Raw genomic sequence first — 19865 nt, 5'->3', positions numbered from 1 at the left:
AATACAGAAATATTATTCAATAATGCCATGGAAAATGATTTTTTTCCCCAGTAACAGTCATGGACAATTATTACAGAGTAACATACAGTCATGGAAAAATAATTTTTACTGAGTAACATAGTCCTGGAAAATGAATTATTACTGAGTAACATAAAGTCCTGAAAAACGAATTATTACTGAGTAACATAGTCCTGGAGAATGAATTATTACTGAGTAACATAGTCCAGGATAATGAATTAGTACTGAGTAACATAGTCCTGGACAATGAATTATTACTGAGTAACATATAGTCCTGGAGAATGAATTATTACTGAGTAACATATAGTCCTGGAAAATGAATTATTACTGAGTAACATATAGTCCCGGAAAATGAATTATTACTGAGTAACATACAGCCCCGGAGAATGAATTATTACTGAGTAACATATAGTCCTGGAAAATGAATTATTAGTGAGTAACATAGTCTTGGAAAATGATTTATTACTGAGTAACATAGTCTAGGAAAATGAATTATTACTGAGTAACAGTCCTGGAAAATGAATTATTACTGAGTAACATAGTCCTGGAGAATGAATTATTACTGAGTAACATAGTCCTGGAGAATGAATTATTACTGAGTAACACATAGTCCTGGAAAATGAATTATTAGTGAGTAACATAGTCTTGGAAAATGAATTATTACTGAGTAACATAGTCCTGGAGAATAAATTATTACTGAGTAACATATAGTCATGGAAAATGAATTATTACTGAGTAACATAGTCCTGGAGAATGAATTATTACTGAGTAACATATAGTCCTGGATAATGAATTATTACTGAGAAACATATAGTCCTGGAAAATGAATAATTACTGAGTAACATATAGTCCTGGAGAACGATTACTGAATAACATATAGTCCTGGAGAATTAATTATTACTGAGAAACATATAGTCCTGGAGAATGAATTATTACTGAGTAACATAGTCCTGGAGAATTAATTATTACTGAGTAAAATAGCCCTGGAAACCAAAGCTTCTGAAGTTCTGACTCACCCTTGTTCCAGGGACCATAGCAGTTTGACCTGCTGCTCCGGACTTCTCATCAAAGCCTCCTGACATCTGAGAGACCAACTCACCCTGAGAGAGGAGTGATATTACAGATAGTGAGTGAATGAGGAGAGTGATATAGATCAGTAAAACTACAGTGATTGAGTGAATGAGCACAGTGATATAGATCAGTAAAACTACAGTGAGTGAGTGAATGAGGAGAGTGATATAGATCAGTAATACTACAGTGAATGAGTGAATGAGCACAGTGATATTGATCAGTAATACTACAGTGAGTGAGAGAATGAGGACAGTGATTTAGATCAGTAATACTACAGTGAATGAGTCAATGAGGAGAGTGATATCAATCAGTAATACTACAGTGAATGAGTGAATGAGGACAGTGTTATAGATCAATAATACTACAGTGAGTGAGTGAATGAGGAGTGATATAGATCAGTGATACTACAGAAGGTGACATTAAAGTGTCATTAATTGTCCTGTTGCTAAATTATGGCAGACAGTAGCATACCCCAGGATGTGATGGGTGTCCAGGTGGTCCTGGCTCTCCTGGCTGCCCCGGGACTCCTGGCTCTCCATCATACCCAGGTGAACCTCGTGGACCCTAAAAACAGATGTCAATCAGTGGATTCGTCTCTAATTTGGACCATGGATGCATATTGAAACATTCTTTCTGTTTCAAACAACCTATGTCTGTTTTGTTTTTGTTTTTTTTATTTCTCAGCCTCCAAACATCTTTGACTTTCATTAGCACAACTCTGGTCCTCAGGTTGACACATGCCAATAACAGACTCCAAAGGCAATCAAAAGCCTAGAATCAAGACTCTATACTGAAAACTCTCTTACACCGGCACTAAGGAAGCAATGCAGCACACCTGACTAATCAGAAACACCAGTGACATAGTTTGTCTCAAACATTATGACACCCTGAAATGAAGGCGCTGTTTATATATATAGTGTAGTATAATGGGTAAGGAATTGGTCTTGTAACCTAGAAGTCACAGGTTCGATTGCTGAGTGGAACACTGCCATTGTACCCTTGAGCAAACTACATAACCTGCATTGCTTCGGTATGTATCCAGCTGTATAAATGGATGCAATGTACATGCTACGTAAGTCGCTCTGGACACCATCTGCTAAAGCCTGTAATGGACTATCACAGATTGAAGCTAACAACTTTTATTTTATGACATGGTCATTAGCCTGCGGGTTAAATGTAACCATATTATTGGTAAAGGTTAGGGCTATGGATAGTGATGTAAAAGTCTGGCTTCATTGACCCCCAGAATAGGTTGAACCACTGATAATATTAGCCATTTTATGACTTGTTCATTGTTTTTTTCTTTTTCATTGTTTTGTCTGTTTCAGAATGACTCTGCTAATTGGCTACCTTGTTGAATTAAAATGTGGGCCTAGGTCATGCTGCATGCTCAATATCCCAATTTCAGAACGAAAAAAACCCCAGAAATCTGCATCTCTTTGAAGGCTTACTGAATCTTCTCATTTAATTGGACGTATCAGGACACCCCCTGGTCTGGGGCTGTTTTCATAGTATGTGTTGGCCCCTTGGTCCCAGTAAAGGCAAATATCAATTGTACAGCATACAATTATATGTTGGTGATTCTGTGCTTCCCCAACATTTTGGGGTTGGTCCTTTCCTGTTTCAGCATGACATTGCCTCCAGGCACACAGTGAGGTCCACATATAAATGGTTTTGCCAAGAACGATTTGGACGAATTTGACTGGCCTGCATACAGCCCTGAACTCAACCCCATCCAACACCTTTGGGATCAACTGGAAAGCCAATGGCGAGCCAGGCCTAATCACCCAATCAGTGGCCAACCTCACTAATGCTCTTCTGGCTGCAGTCCCTGCAGAAATGCTCCAACATCTAGTATAAAGCCTTCACAGAAGAGAGGAGGTTGTTATACCAGAAGGGTGGACCAACTCTATATTAATGCCCATCATCTTGAATGAGATGTTGGATGCCAGGTGTCCACATACTTTTGGCCATGTAGTGTATCTCAAAAAAAGTTATCAAAATGAAAACCCAAATTTCTCATATATAACATTTTTAGCTGTAATTTTAAGCTTTAAGCCTATTGGCTACATTTGAGAAAACACAATTTGTAAAGCCTGGCTGTGTACCAAGTCATCATATCAAAGTGATGCCAAGCTACAAATTACTTTCTCTAGTACATTTCACAGAAATTAAACAAGAAATAATCCAAAGCAATGCTACACATGTTTTCCTACATTTGTTCATGTACTGTAACTTGGTAACTGTGATTTGTCATCTTGCCAAATCATGCGATCATTTGATTTCTTCATATTTTGTGTCACATCAATGAGATAAATCACTCAGTCTGTGTTTATATAAAATCATTTGTATGACTTTTGTATTCTGTGCTTGAAAGTTACACACTTGATAAGGCATACTGTATCTAAGCACACCATGTTTTGATTAACTGATGTTTTACATTATAACTTTACAACCTTAGGAGTACTAAAACATAATTTACAATAACGAAACTTTGAGTATATCACATGAAGATCAGGACAAATGAACACATACTTCATGAACCTGTAGTTTTTAACTGTGAACACTATACCGAACTATACTGTAATACAGAAACTAATTACATAAAATGTTCTAAGGTTGTACTAAGTTTCATGCACTCTTTAATGTTGGGGAATAAACGTCATCTACATTCATCTACATGCCCTCTGCCAATCAAGCATATTTTAGACAATAACAGAGAGATGGCATTTAGTGAATGACTGGCACCTGTCATTCTACTTACTGGCTACTGTACATCTGAACAGATGTCACTCAACATTGAAACAAGAACAGTAGGAGCCAGGTAGTCAGCAAAAGGTGATGGGTTTCAATCAGCATTGAAAATTAAACTGTACGTGGAACATGTCTCTGAGTTAACTGGGTGCATTATTAGTTGTCATTAAAAATGGCCTGCCAACAGCCAACAGCACAAAAAGCTGTTTAAAACACAATAAACAGCCTACTCTTGAGTCTGACTCAATCAGTAGCCAACACTGAGAACCAGCTGCTTGTCCTGACATCCAGGTTTCGAATCGTATCTTTTTCGCAAGGTCATTTCATTTCACAGACATGTTTTGCTGTTGTAGCAAGTAAACACCCAGTCTAATTACAGAGGGAATCAGATCGTTTTACTGCTGGCTCCTTATCTCTATAACCAATTAGTGCTTATTTGTTTATTATCAGTTAGCAAGGGAGCCATCTTCAGAGAGAGTAAATAAAGGGGGAAGCAGATGGTTATGTTCAGGTTTGTTTTATTTGAAAGGATACGTGTCATGCTTACTGAGTGTTTCAGAATGAAGATGGCTTATCCCCAGTCCTCACATTAATGTTGGGAGTACTAGTGCTGATTGGAAGCCAATTCTGTTTCAAAATATGGGAATATATGGAGCGTGCAGTTTATTCTGTACTCTTCCTTTTTCATCACAAAACTCTAAGAATACTGAATACTGCTCATCAACTTTGTCAAGTTTTTTTGCTACCCTTAATGGTGCTTTGCTCTCAAAGATTAAAATGAGCCCTTGGTTACAGGGCACCTTCAATATAAGCCATGGTGCATGCATGGTTACGCCTTATGAAAGGAGTCTATTCCAGATTCCCAGTTTCCCAGAATCTGGAATCAGTTCCCACCACTGCTTGTTACCACAGACAGAGTGGTGCTACTAGTCTAATGGCTACGTATGTACCAGCTCAAGCAACAGCATTTCTCTAACCAGCCAGTAATGTTTGCCATTTGAAATTTTGACTCAGGGTAGCATTCGGCCAAATGATTAAGATTGCCACTCTTTGGTTTCTAAAATGCACATGCCGTATATACCTTGGCTGTTAGCTAGACAGATCAGCTGTCACGCAGTTAGCTAGCAAAACAGCCAGCTATCTGACTAGGCTTTATTGTTAACTAACAGTTAACCCAGTTATCAAACAGGTCACCTGTCTCTGTATCTGTTTTTCTGTCAGTCTGTCTAACTGTATTCGTCCATCTGTCTGTCAGTCTGTCCGCCTGTCGCTCAGTCTGTCTGCATGTCAGTCTCTTTGTCTCTCTATCTGTCTGACTGTGTCTGTCAGACTAACTATCAGTCTCTGTCAGTCTGTAAGCCTGTCTGTCTGTCTGTCTGTTTTGTCTATCTCTGTCATCTCTCTATCTGTCTGTCTGTCTGTCTGTCTAACTGTATCTGTCCATCTGTCTCTGTCAGTCCGTCTGCACGTCTCTCTGTCTGTCTGCCTGTCTCTCTGTTGGGCTAGCTGTCTGCCTCTGTCAGTCTATCTGACTGTGTCTGTCTGTCTTACTGTCTGCATCTGTCTGTCTGTCTCTTCCAGTCTGTCCACCTGTCAGACTGCAATCTGTCTGTCTACCTGATTTTGTCAGTCTGTCTGTCTGACTGTGTCTATCTGTCTGATTATTATTATTATTATTATTATTATTATTATTATTATTATTATTATTTTACCTTTATTTAAGTATTTAAACGGGTTGGCCAACTGGGAACTCAATTCTCTTTTGCTGTGATGACCTGGGAAGTATAAGTGGGTCTGGAATGCAAGGGAATGTGCAGCCAATCAGATGTAGTGGATGATTAGGTGGCCAGAAAGTCATTCATTCAAAGGAATTTGACCAGGATGGCCATTCTCTTTTGGAACGTACCATGAGCTCCATACAGGTTTGGAACCTCTGAACTTCTGTCACTGACTGCCAGCACTGTGTTCTCCCCCAGCACTGCTGTACAGTGGACTGTGTGTGTGTGCATGTGTGTGTGTGTGTGTGCGTGGACATGTATTACTATCTTTGTGAGAACCAAATATCCCCACAAGGATAGAAAGATGAGAAAAATTATGCAAGGTGGGGAACTTTTGCTGGTCCCCACAAGTTCAAGAGGCTGTTTTAGGGTTAGGACTCAGGGTTAGGGTTAGGGTTACAGTTAGGTTAAGGTTAGGGTTAGGGTTAAGCATGTAGTGGTTGGGGTTTGGGTTAGGGTAAGGGTTAGGGGTTACGGAATGAATGTAGTCAATGGGAAGTCCTCACAAGTACAGCAATAAATTCTTGTGTGTGTGTGTGTGTGTGACTCCTCCAGCACTGCTCTACAGTGTGGCCTATGTGTGAGAGATGTGTTTGGAAGCTACGGGGAAATCTCTGAACCTGGCATCCACAGGAAATAATGATGGCATCCAAATAAACTTTTCACGCATGTTGCATTGGCTGAATTATCCTCACACAAGCACAGATGCTAAGTACTTGTAATACGCGTAGCACTTAACAGGGACATGAATAACTAGGGAGGGGTTTGAGCATTTCAGAGGATGTAAGTTCCAATGGAGAATTAAGGAAAGGTGGGTGTAGTTCAAGATCAAGAAGGATGAAGAAAGAAATGCACAAAGTGTGTGGCTTTGCTGTGCGTCTGGGTTGTATGGGAACTTTGTGGGCTTACGTGTGGTGACAGACGTCAGTGTCTGTACGGAGTGAACATCTCTGGTCAGTGCCAGACGCTCGCTGGTGTGTAGGAATGGGGCGTAGCCTGCAAGGCCTAATGTGGGGGATGGAATTACTTCCATTCCAATAGCGTCCTTTGTGCACTTACCAGGTACCATAACAAGAACGCATTCAAAGGACAAGCCCTTCCCTTCAGTTTAATGGTGTAGGAAGCCAGATAAAAAGGAACTACAGTGAACTCTAGTGTTCACTAACCCTGCCACCGTTTACCAAAGGCAGGTGTTCATATTGTGGCTGCAGCAAGTTCAGTCCAGCTGCATGCCAATAAGGAAACACTGGAAATGTGATTTCAATTGGTCAGTTACCAAAAAAGGTATTACTGGATGGAGTAGGTATTACTGGAGGTATTACTGGATGGAGTAGTATTAACAAGTGCAACACTTCCATTGATTACCACCAGCCTTTGCTAAGACGCTAATGAAGATGAAACTGGGTTGCAACGGTCCGAATTAAAGGGCTGTCACCTCACGACAACTAAAGCAAACACTACAACAATATACGCTATGTAAGGCCAGATTTATAACTCGCTAAATTACGCATGTAACAGCATTAACAACAGTCTATGTTATAAGCAAAAAGCAAAAACTCATAACTAATGGAGTGTCATGTTGGCTTGCTATACGACAGTTGATACATGCTACATGCCACATGGGGTTTAAACTGTGTTCCCTCTAGTCTAATTATCATAAGTCCCATATGTTTCTTTAAAGGGTTCGGTTACATTGAGAGATTGCTTCCATCCCGCTCCTGCTGGGTCTGTTGAATTGTACAAGGACAAACCCCCTCCCAACACAAGCAAACCCAAAAAGCAAACGCCCCCCATTTGTCAGATAAAACGAAGTATTAATTTTCCCAGAATTCTTTTGTCACTCTAATTGAGCGAATCAAGTCGTACCTCTTGTCATTTTAATGTTTGGAGTTCAGGTCATACATAACTTCATGCTATGCAATTGTACCACATCAAAAGGACAATGTTGACTTTTCCAGTAAACAGTGTCTCAAGCAGAGTTCTTTTGGTTACCATGTGCTTCAGGAATGCATGAGGATATCCAGAAAGCTGGAAGACATTCGCAGTTATACTAGTTTGTTCCACAAAGTGTCGTACATTGTTTTTCAGTGCCTAGTGCTGAAGGCCAGTCGAGGACCTTATACAGAACAGTATGTGTATGTACTACTACTGCTACACGACAGACTTCATTGAATTCAGTATAAGCCAGAGAATGCAGATATGTACCTTTACTTTAATTCTATCACAGCCCTCTAGCTGTCTCTGCTTCTCATCCGCTAACAATCAATCCCTTCTCCGGCTCAATAGTCAATGATAGCAGTTCAACTGATTAGCAATTTAATTTGGTGATTGCACTTTGTTCTGTATTGCTCTCTGTCTGAAATCATAGAACGTTAATAGTGTGATGTAAGACCCATTAATCTGATCTACCAAACAATATGCAGTGTAGATCTTTGTGAAAGAGTGCAGGTTTTCTGAAGTATGTTTGCCAGACGTTATTGCAATGTTGCACTCGTAGTCAGGGTGATGTAAAGCGTATCAGAGGTTTTCCTCCTTAAGGTGAAAGTCCATTCTTTGTACGGAATCCATTGTACTCAGTTTCATTATATCTAACAGTTTGCATTCTGTGACACGTTGCGCAGAAAGCTACATCCTCAGACACTCAAGAGAAAGCTCAGGAATAGCAGCACATATTCAGATAGCTGTCATTGTTGTTAGTCACACAAATTAAATGAAACAGAGTTGCTACCATCAGAAAAATGTAAGATTTCTGCCATTTATATTGCAAGGTCACAAGCTCCTTCTGGTACGGTATTATATGGCCTAGTAATGTTTTTAGTACGCTTGTACGGTACTTGAGACATGCACTGTCCTTGTTAAAGGCTATGTTGAAACCCAGCTCTCCAGAATCTGGTTCCTTTTGACACCTGTCACTCCACCAAACTGCCCACATGGCTCCATTTCACCACAAACAATCAAATGATAAAATAGACTTAAAGAGTGGCTCAATCCCTCCTCAATAACTGATAAAACTTTACATCTCATCAGTAAATTTTTTATTTTTCAGTTTGCTTACTCAGTAAAAGTTCTCCTGTAGATATGTAACATATGTATGTAAATAGAAAAAATGTGGAGTACATTTTAGAAAATGAATTTTCCAGGAAGCAGAATGGTTTCATTGACCCTACCGGTCTTCCTTTGGGCCCGCGGTCCCCTCGGAACCCTGCCGCTCCGGGAGGGCCCTGTTTATATCAAAACCAAAAGACAACAGAAAGGTCATCTCTGCTCTTCTCATTTCACTTTTCAAATGAGCTCATTAGCAATTAAAATCAAACGGATATGAGTTCAAGTTAATCATTCAATTTGTGAATTCTTCATACATGCAGCTGAATCAACATCCCATAGTTCTATTTGTCTTATTGATTTTATTTAAATTAGGAGCTAATCCTCTTCCAAATTGTGAAGTGGTATTTGCATAGTGGAACTCTATTGCCACCTAGTGTTACAAACTAAATGTGAATATCTGCACACAAGTGAGGCACCAATATTAAAACAGTTAAATCATGTATTTTTCAAGAGTCGGTGCTGTGTGCAGTTTTTACCATTAATATTTCAGATTGACAGTAAAATGAATCATAATTATGCTTACCATTGGTCCTGCACGACCCCTTATTCCGACGATCTGAAAAGCAGAGGAGACAAACAAACACATATTCTGAACACTCAGCCAACAGGCACAATCCCTAAACGAGGCCAGATAAAACCCAAATTATCCTGTGCATCTGCACAAAAAACCTATTCAGAAATCATGGGAAAATCAGCAAGTTCCTTCATTTGGAGAAGTGTACTTACATACGGCACATCTCCAGGTTCTCCCTTCTGACCCTAAAATTCAAAATAATTCAGTAAAAGTTTTGCAGTTTAATAATATTATCATATTAAAACTAAGAGAAACCCACCTGTGAAGTTCAAGTTAGAGGTTGTAGCTCACCTTAAATACCCTTCCAGCTGAAATGACAAAAAGATGTGTAAGCACAGTTTGTTCACATGTATATAAATCTAGATTAAATAGTTTTCAGACCCACTATTCATTGGTGGATTAATATATATTGATGGATTAAAAATGTACTGCTCATGTGTAACAAAACAAATATAAATCAGTAAATTAAAGGTAGATTTTCCGCAACTAAAACACAGGCTGGAAAAAGGAAAATGTCTACTTGAATAGCTTTTTTCTTTTCATCAAGGTCTGAGTCATGATAATGAATATGTGGTGCAGCGTATCGACTAACCAGATCTGAGTTATGATAATGAATATCTGGTGCAGTGTATTAACTAAGCAGGTCTGAGTTATGATAATGAATATGTGGTGCAGTGTACTGACTAACCAGGTCTGAGTTATGATAATGAGTATGTGGTGCAGCGTATTGACTAACCAGGTCTGAGTTATGATAATGAATATCTGGTGCAGTGTATTAACTAACCAGGTCTGAGTTATGATAATGAATATGTGGTGCAGCGTATTAACTAACCAGGTCTGAGTTATGATAATGAGTATGTGGTGCAGCGTATCGACTAACCAGGTCTGAGTTATGATAATGAGTATGTGGTGCAGCGTATCGACTAACCAGGTCTGAGTTATGATAATGAATATGCGGTGCAGCGTATCGACTAACCAGGTCTGAGTTATGATAATGAGTATGTGGTGCAGCGTATCGACTAACCAGGTCTGAGTTATGATAATGAGGTGCAGCGTATCGACTAACCAGGTTCCTGGTTTGGAACAACAAACCTCTGGGCAGGTATTACTACCAGGTCTGAGTTATGATAATGAATATGTGGTGCAGCGTACAACAACCAGGTCTGAGTTATGATAATGAGTATGTGGTGCAGCGTATCGACTAACCAGGTCTGAGTTATGATAATGAATATGCGGTGCAGCGTATCGACTAACCAGGTCTGAGTTATGATAATGAGTATGTGGTGCAGCGTATCGACTAACCAGGTCTGAGTTATGATAATGAGGTGCAGCGTATCGACTAACCAGGTCTGAGTTATGATAATGAGTATGTGGTGCAGCGTATCGACTAACCAGGTCTGAGTTATGATAATGAGGTGCAGCGTATCGACTAACCGTTGGTGTTGCCTCCGCTGTTGCTGGAACCACACACAGGACAGCACTCCCCCTCGGGGACGGTCGGATTTTCGCAGTCGGTCACCGTCTCACACGCATACTCGTCACAGAGGATGGTTCCGCTGTCACACACACAGATCCGGCATGGCTCCGGTTTCCAAACATCCCGATTGGTGTAGATCTGCCCATTCTCTGTACAGCTCAGGTCATCTCCTACACACACACACACACACACACAGGAAGATGAGAAACATTGAGCCATAAGTTACCCACAGTTAAACACGTGCTTTTGCAAAGTGCATCAAAGCGCAATTATATGAATATAACTCATCATGGTGGGTGAATTTTAAAATGACTGCTGTAAATGTAGACTTGCATTAAAGAATATGTTGAGCATTTTTTCCAACAGAGCTGGAAAGCATATTAACAGTGTTAAAACAGCACATGTGATACTGAAGCCCATGTATCTGTGATGACTCCTACTTCGGTTTCCAGGTAAACAAGTGTGGCCTTTCACAGATTATTTGCCATAGCCTTACACAAGTCTTTATTTTAACTACTAAATGATGAAAACTGTTAGAAAGACAAACTCTTTAAATTTTAAGTCAGTTATTGGCAGATGTTACTCTAGTAGTAGTTATTCAAACACCTGCTTTATAGCAATGACAGTAACTTCCCCCATTTTTTTTTCTATGAAGAATTTAAAAAATCAACACATCTGGAACAAAATTTATCACAAGAAATGTATTGCTACTTTATAACTTATGCATTGTGCTCCTGGCTAGTATTTACTAAGGCCATTTAATATCAGTGCTGCAAAGCTTTTGCCTTTCACAACACCTCACACTGTGTCAGTCCCTATTTGTATACAGTCTATGGTCAGTTTGTGTTTTTTGTAACATGGCTTGTTCAGTTCCAGTTATTTTTTATTTCAGGCTGTAAAACATTCATGAAGTGTGTCCTGTGTGTTTTACTACTGAAACTGTTCCATTGTTAAAGTACAAAGGAATTTACCCATGAAGGGTGTAGCCCCTTAAATTTAGAGCTTTGACCTATTTCACTTCCAAACACCAGGTGTCACCCCTGAGCGTACGTGTCAGACAAATGAACTGAAGAAATTCTGGGGTGATTACATACTTTTCAAAGCAATTGTGTGCTCTGTTATTGATACTGTTATTGCTTGATTAGTTTCCCCATCAATTACAAAACATTGAACCTTCTGGTTAATGGCCGTTTACTGCACGAATAAGAAAGCGTCTGAACTTCCCGCAGATAAGGTTGGTCTACAATATGAAAACAATTCATTCAATCACGACACACACAGATTACAGACAGATGTCATCTTCGCAACCCTGTTTCATGCATTATCCTGGCGAACTGGGGGCCGTAACGCATTAACCGCAATTGCTGTTGGACGATGTATATCTGAATAGCTGTTAATTTTAAATAAAATCTAAGATTTTTGAAAACAGTGGATGGAAGTATTTTATCGTTTGCTTCTCGGCCCACATTACCAAAACACTTGTGCAGTTAGTCAGAGCATTTCTGTAAACAACAGCTCCTTTCCTGCTATCTCTGTGGGAACAGGAGGGAGGTCACGCTGAGTCTCTGCCAGTATGGCTAAAGACAGCCAGAATCTCACGAGGTAAAGCTCCCTAAACATTTTTATGTGACCTATTATAGTTTTTATTATCACCGTTCCGTTTGCATCAACCAACGGTGCTGCCCGGAACCCGCTCTTGAAACCCGAGTTCAAGTTTGAGAGCAAACAGCGCTTTTGTACGCCAAAAGAAAAGACTAGATGCACTGCAAACATCAGGATAGGATCCCCGCTCAGCTTTTATTTGCATTAGAAGCACATTATCTCAGATTTATTACTGAAACATTTGCTGTTCCGCATTCCAGATGTGCCCAAAATTGTGACGTGTCTGCATTTAGAGTCTCCTCAGCTTTATCCCAGACCGGGTAGGCCTATGTCCGTTTAGACGCAGCGATAGATGCTTTTACATGTGCAGACTGCCTCGGAATGAATGCCATCTAACTGCGACAGACCGCACTGCGAATTAAACAAAAAGCTCTGAACGTGTCATTACGTAAACAATCAGAGCGTAGACTTCACATCTGTGCTCTTTTGTTCAAAGAGTATGTTCCCCTGTAATCCCCGTGATTCTTTTAAAAGTGGGGATTCCGCTGCACTTCTGATTTTCAGAACCGCAGATCTGTAAGAACTCGTTAAGAGAGGCGGAGGAGACCCCCGCCCTGCCCATCCCACAAACCAATTTCTGTTCTCTTATTTCTGATTTCTGTTTTCTGTCAGACGCTGTAAAAGCTCCAGTAAACATGACGACTGAGAAACGTGATCCACGTAGAGAAATTGTGCCCCCCCCCCAACACCGTATCCATAGCAGCCTTTGAACTTGATGTGCACCTGACAGAATTCTTTTACAAACAAAAAACCCGGCATGCATATAGCAAAACCCGATCGTTAAACACGTCTATTCTTGTCTAAAACTAGTTACACTAACGAAAATTGATTTAAAAAATAACGGATGAACCCTCGTCTTTGTGTCAACCGGAAAGGAAAGTTAATGCAGTGCTTTATGAATTTTCCCCTACTGAAGTGGAAATACTCGTAACTTTCCCTCAGTGTTTGGGGATTTGCTGTTATAGCCAGAATCTAGAGGTTAAATGACCGATGTCTGTGGAAAGAGTGAGTCAGATGTGCTTAAGCTTCCTTTTTTAACCATAAGGGTGAAATTTGGTGACACGGTCAGAATATTTAATACGTTTAATAAATTTGCTTCATTATTCTGTCTGTGTCAATATATTAATAATCCCATTCGTCACATTTATGGCGTTTTTTTATTCTGAGCATTCAAATAGAACATTAATTATTGAAAGTATGAAATGTTTGTCTGCACTGCTAAGAACGTGTTGATCCTTTCAGAAAAGGGGCATCTCTCTGTAAGGTGTGGACTTAGAGCTGAAGGAAATTTTTACGATGAATCTGTGGGCTTGTTTTTAAATGGCTGGTGTGTCGGGCAGTAGGCATAAATCAATAAGCCATCCTGGCCTGTCGTCCCTCTGTAATTAGCTTCTAATGAAGTCGGGCAGGATTGTCACATGTTTCATGAGCCGTGAAGTCCCTGTCGGTGCCCCTATCCTGGGTAACGTGACTGCAGACATGTTTATAGACTCCTGATGCATTAAAAGATGGGAGAGGTTGCAAGCTTCCTTCTATTCCAGCTAACCAGACCAGCCTCACTCTTCAAAATGAAAGAGAATGGTATCACTCCAGGCCTTTATGGAGGTTTGTTTATGATACAATGAGGAGTGCAGTTTCCTTTTACATTATAAGCATCCCTAGTTAACCCTTTGAAGAGTGGGTTTTTGGAATTTTTGTTTGTTTATTTTCAAAATGCAGTGTTTAAGAACTCCATTGCTTTCAATCAGCAGTAGTGATTGTTACATCAGCATTAGAACGTTCCATTGAGAACATTCTAAAGGCTTATTGGAGATCTCACACCGTAAAGGGTTAAAGTACATTTCCATAAATCTGATCTTGTCAGAATGGGGACATAATTTCAGTACTTTGGGGTAAGAAGTCATCTGAATAGCAACTGAATATAGATTTTTTTTTTTTTTTTTTTCCAAAAACGCTGTTGTTTATGGCTGCAACATGCAAGACATTTTCTCCCACACGCAAGTCTGTGCCTCTCTGGGGTGTAGCATGGACTGCAGCCAGGAAACTTAGAGTAGCCCAAGACATGCCTGTTCTTCTCTTCTCTCTTTTTTTTGCTCTGATGGGTTTTGCTCTCTGAGGTTTAAGCTCAAATGTGGTTTAGCCATCTGGGCTGATCAAGGTGGAGTCCACCATTACACTTTCATATGCACACGGTTAGCGCTAGCACAGCTACTGCCCTGGTGGAGTCCACCATTACACGTTCATATGCACACGTTGCGCTACACTTCTACTAGCGCTCCTGGTGGAGTCCACCATTACACTTTCATATGCACACGGTTAGCGCTAGCACAGCTACTGCCCTGGTGGAGTCCACCATTACACTTTCATATGCACACGGTTAGCGCTAGCACAGCTACTGCCCTGGTGGAGTCCACCATTACACTTTCATATGCACACGGTTAGCGCTAGCACAGCTACTGCCCTGGTGGAGTCCACTATTACACTTTCATCTGCACACGGTTAGCGCTAGCACAGCTACTGCCCTGGTGGAGTCCACCATTACACTTTCATATGCACACGGTTAGCGCTAGCACAGCTACTGCCCTGGTGGAGTCTACCATTACACTTTCATATGCACGCAGTTAGCGCTAGCACAGCTACTGCCCTGGTGGAGTCCACCATTACACTTTCATATGCACACGGTTAGCGCTAGCACAGCTACTGCCCTGGTGGAGTCCACCATTACACTTTCATATGCACACGGTTAGCGCTAGCACAGCTACTGCCCTGGTGGAGTCCACCATTACACGTTCATATGCACACGGTTAGCGCTAGCACAGCTACTGCCCTGGTGGAGTCCACCATTACACTTTCATAAGCATCCAGTTAGCGCTAGCACAGCTACTGCCCTGGTGGAGTCCACCATTACACTTTCATATGCATGCAGTTAGCGCTAGCACAGCTACTGCCCTGGTGGAGTCCACCATTACACTTTCATATGCACACGGTTAGCGCTAGCACAACTACTGCCCTGGTGGAGTCCACCATTACACTTTCATATGCACACGTTAGCGCTAGCACAGCTACTGCCCTGATGGAGTCCACCATTACACTTTCATATGCACACGGTTAGCACTAGCACAGCTACTGCCCTGGTGGAGTCCACCATTACACTTTCATAAGCATCCAGTTAGCGCTAGCACAGCTACTGCCCTGGTGGAGTCTACCATTACACTTTCATATGCACGCAGTTAGCGCTAGCACAGCTACTGCCCTGGTGGAGTCCACTATTACACTTTCATATGCACACGGTTAGCGCTAGCCTGTAGCACCTCAGTGGTGTCCTGTTAGTATCTAACATTAGTGACAGCATATACAGGTATGCCATCCCGCCAAGTTACGCCTTGGCGTGGCATGCTACGCTGACACCAGAAGACACTTGTATGATTGAACCTTCTAAATCATATGATGAAACTCGCAATGTGTCGAAACATAATTCTGTAAGATAATTAACATATTTTCAAGAACATTTTTTCCGTCATAATTTTTTTTTTCTGTGTACGAGTGGCCCATTTTTCTACTAATATAGTTGATTCTTACAACGGCAATATGTAATTCAGTCATAGTGAGGGTGTTTTTTTTCAGGTGACTGTTTAAAAAGGTTGGGTTTTAGTTTTTCAGAATTCAGCTGTCCTCGTATCTAATGAATGGTGTTCTTTGGGTTATGGCAGTGGTGGTACTATGCAAGAGCTCTGATGCGATGTCCCTTTTGTTCCTGTATTTCACATAAATGATAATATAAATCATAACACTGTAACCCCCAGGTCAGTGGTTTATGGAATCTGTGAAGCATCATATCATAGCGCTCTGGGCACTTGCACAAAAGAAAGAGCAAATAAAGGTGAAAGCTTGCCTTCTATCTTTTAGTAAAGCACTTTCCTGTGTCAAACAGCTGTAATCATTTCCAAATAAACACCTCAATGCTTTCAACAAGGAGCCTAAGTTGGTGTTTCAGGTTTTTATATTGTGTTCATAGTTTCAGAACCCTAGAGCATCATGGGAGGAAGGGATGGAGCAGTTAAGTGGACACATCATCAGAGTGCCTGCACTGGCTTCAGGAAAGAGGCGTGGCTTCCCTCCTTTTTATTATTACAAGTTTTAAGTTAATTAATTAATTTTTTGTTTGTCCTGTCACATACCCCAACACCCTCTTCTTTGATAGCAATAACACCAAAAACACAGTGCAGATATGAATTTACCGCTATGTGGGGATTATTGTGTTTATATGGGAAAATGTTCCAAAGATAACAACCCCTCCCCATCACCCCTTCCCACCCCATCCCAGGGGCGTAAAGAGACAGAAAGACCGATGGGGAAACACAGACACAGTGACAAACAGACGTACAGACAGACAGACCGGCATGACTGTAGTCTCATTCCTTAACTCCATAGCTCTGTACCAGCGGGTTTTAAATGGTGTCCTGTGTTACAGGTTGGCTGGACACGCCCCATGCCAACACAGCATTGAGAGTTTTTCATCGTTTCCTGCAGAAATGACCACATTGACTGTGGGCTCATTTCCTGTCTGTGCACGCCCAACTGTTTCACACCACACAGAGCAGGCAAGCCCCTGACCCTCCCATCGTATTTCTGATGTCGGCTGCTTTTCCCTCCCATCGTATTTCTGCATTCGGCTGCTTTTCCCTCCCATCGTATCTCCACATTCATTCTGCTTCTCCCTCCCATCGTATTTCTGCATTTATCTGCTTTCCCGTCCCATCATATTTCCACATTCATCTGCTTTTCCCTCTCATCGTATCTCCACATTCATCTGCTTTTCCCTCCCATCGTATTTCTGCATTCGGCTGCTTTTCCCTCCCATCGTATCTCCATATTCATCTGCTTTTCCCTCCCATCGTATTTTTGCATTCATCTGCTTTCCCCTCCCATTATATTTCCACATTCATCTGCTTTTCCCTCCCATCGTATCTCCACATTCATCTGCTTTTCCCTCCAATCATATTTCCACATTCATCTGCTTTTCCCTCCCATCGTATTTCTGCATTCGGCTGCTTTTCCCTCCCATCGTATCTCCACATTCATCTGCTTTCCCCTCCCATCAGGTTTCCACATTCATCTGCTTTTCCCTCCCATCGTATTTCTGCATTCAGCTGCTTTCCCCTCCAATCATATTTCCACATTCATCTGCTTTTCCCTCCAATCATATTTCTGCATTTGGCTTCTTTTCTCTCCCATCGTATGTCTGCATTCGGCTGCTTTCCCCTGCCGGGCCGCAGGCAGCTGGAAACCTCATCAGCACTGTGGGATCTTTTTGTCCCTTTTAATGCAAACTACAGAACTGCTGTAACATGCTCATGTTCGTTTGCGAACAGCCTGTTCTTTTTTTTTAGCAAAATTCTGTCTTTACTGTTTATTTCAGAATTTTTTCTGATAAACACAAATAAAATTATTAAGTGCTGAACGATCTGTAAATCATTCTGTCAATCAATCCGGTTGTTGTGTAATAACACTTTCTGACAATAGAAAAAGTCCAGGTGTTGAGGAACAGTTCCTCAAGTTCTTGTGATTTTGTGAGATTTTCCACAGAAGTAGTTGACATGTTGAGCTAATGTTTATCGGCCATCATACATTTATGTGCAATTAGTATATGCTTCTGATGGTGTGATCCATACTCCAAGCTTCACACACTTATTTTAAACTGTACATTATGACTTAAAGAGACTGATTCCCAATGTCATGTGCTGTAAACTAAATTTGAAAAACAGCTTTGGCATTAAATGCTGCACAGCACATAGCTCAGGAGGTAAGACTGGTTGTCTGGCAGTCGGAGGGTTGCCGGTTCAAACCCCGCCCTGGGCGTGTCGAAGTGTCCTTGCACAAGACACCTAACCCCTAACTGCTCTGGCGAATGAGAGGCATCAATTGTAAAGCGCTTTGGATAAAAGCGCTATATAAATGCAGTCCATTTACCAGTCCATTTCACAGAAACCTGTACAATATGGAAAATTAGTCAAGCTTGTCTGAGATGGAGCTGCATCATTTATAGTTACATTACATTACATTACAGGCATTTAGCAGACGCTCTTATCCAGAGCGATGTACAACAAGTGCATTAGTTCAAGGTGCAGAGGTGCAAAAGAAACACAGTTCCAACTATTTGATTTCCATCTCCTCTGGGGTGGAATGCAGTCATATGTCACACTAAGGAACCCACAGAGACTCATCTTGACGGGCTGAAGTTAAGCAGGGAGTCTCTCCTCAGCAGGTTCTGAGCAGATTATACTCGGCTGTACTTTGCTTGTGATCTAATTTAAGGGAGGTTGTGGTGTAACTGCTGTACATGAAAGAACAGAGACATGCTAAGTATAGTTAAGTATAGTTCTCTTTCAAACTAAAGAAGCTGTCCTTTGTGTGTGTGTGTGTGTGTGTGTGTATGGGTGCTTGTTTGGTGTGTGTGTGTGTGTGTGTGTACTTATTGGTGTGTGTGTGTGTGTGTGCCTGGATGTGTGTGTGTGTGTGTGTGTGTGTGTGTGTGTGTGTGTGTGTGTGTGTGTGTGCTTATGGGTGTGTGTGTGTGTATGGGTGCTTGTTTGGTGTGTGTGTGTGTGTGTGTGTGTGCGTGGATGTGTGTGTGTTTTGAGACCAGTAATTTTACAGAAATACAGATTGCTTTCTTTTAATGTGGATATGGAATAATATTTTATATGTTTTGTTAATGTTATAATGGAATGCCTGTCCCACAACACCCAGGCTATTTTATAAATGTCCCATAATTGCAGACCATATTGGAGAATGCATACTGCATAACCACGAGATATAAAAATGAAACTATGAATTATACTAATACGCATATAATCATACTTATTATATCTGTACGTACTTATGGAGGTCCTGGTTTAGGATTGCGTACTGAGTCACGTCTTATTCACATGAAATCACAGCTAGCCACAGCTGCGCTTTTCTGAGACTTGTGTGGGAGAGATTGTGCAGTCAGCTGCCCTCAGTGGCCACCACAGCAGACAGGCTGCCAGCTTGTCACGAGTGCGCCCTGCTGTGGCCCACTAGCAGGCCGTCCAGCTGAGCATCGGCTGCTCAAAGGCTGCGGAGTAGTGTGAATGGATCTGCCGCTAACGGGCCGCTGCAGTGCCGATAACTGGGAGTGATGTTGGTCTGATAGATGCTGGCCTGATAGATGCTGATCTGATAGACGTTGATCTGATAGATGTTGGTCTGATAGATGCTGGTCTGATAGATGCTGGCCTGATAGATGTTGGTCTGATAGACGCTGATCTGATAGACGCTGATCTGATAGATGCTGATCTGATAGACACTGGTCTGATAGACGCTGATCTGATAGATGCTGGTCTGATAGATGTTAATATCATAGATGCTGGTCTGATAGATGTTGGTCTGATAGACGCTGATC

The 19865-nt window shown here is 41.2% G+C and overlaps 1 protein-coding gene across 1 annotated transcript in view; it reads right to left on the bottom strand.

The window, feature by feature from the left end:
• The window catches only part of col5a2a (collagen, type V, alpha 2a), a 60481-nt gene that overhangs the window by 27667 nt on the left and 12949 nt on the right, over nucleotides 1-19865 (bottom strand). The window contains exons 2-8 of the mRNA XM_064309718.1: nucleotides 10735-10947; nucleotides 9592-9608; nucleotides 9453-9485; nucleotides 9250-9282; nucleotides 8789-8842; nucleotides 1561-1653; nucleotides 1035-1118 (exon numbers count right to left, since the gene is read on the bottom strand). Of these exons, the coding sequence (XP_064165788.1) occupies nucleotides 1035-1118; nucleotides 1561-1653; nucleotides 8789-8842; nucleotides 9250-9282; nucleotides 9453-9485; nucleotides 9592-9608; nucleotides 10735-10947 (527 nt within the window). The remainder of the gene's footprint in view (nucleotides 1-1034; nucleotides 1119-1560; nucleotides 1654-8788; nucleotides 8843-9249; nucleotides 9283-9452; nucleotides 9486-9591; nucleotides 9609-10734; nucleotides 10948-19865) is intronic.

The sequence above is a fragment of the Anguilla rostrata genome, chromosome 15 (genome assembly GCF_018555375.3).
Source record: "Anguilla rostrata isolate EN2019 chromosome 15, ASM1855537v3, whole genome shotgun sequence".
NCBI classification, from domain to species: domain Eukaryota; kingdom Metazoa; phylum Chordata; class Actinopteri; order Anguilliformes; family Anguillidae; genus Anguilla; species Anguilla rostrata.
This window is presented reverse-complemented; position numbering and strand designations above follow the sequence as displayed.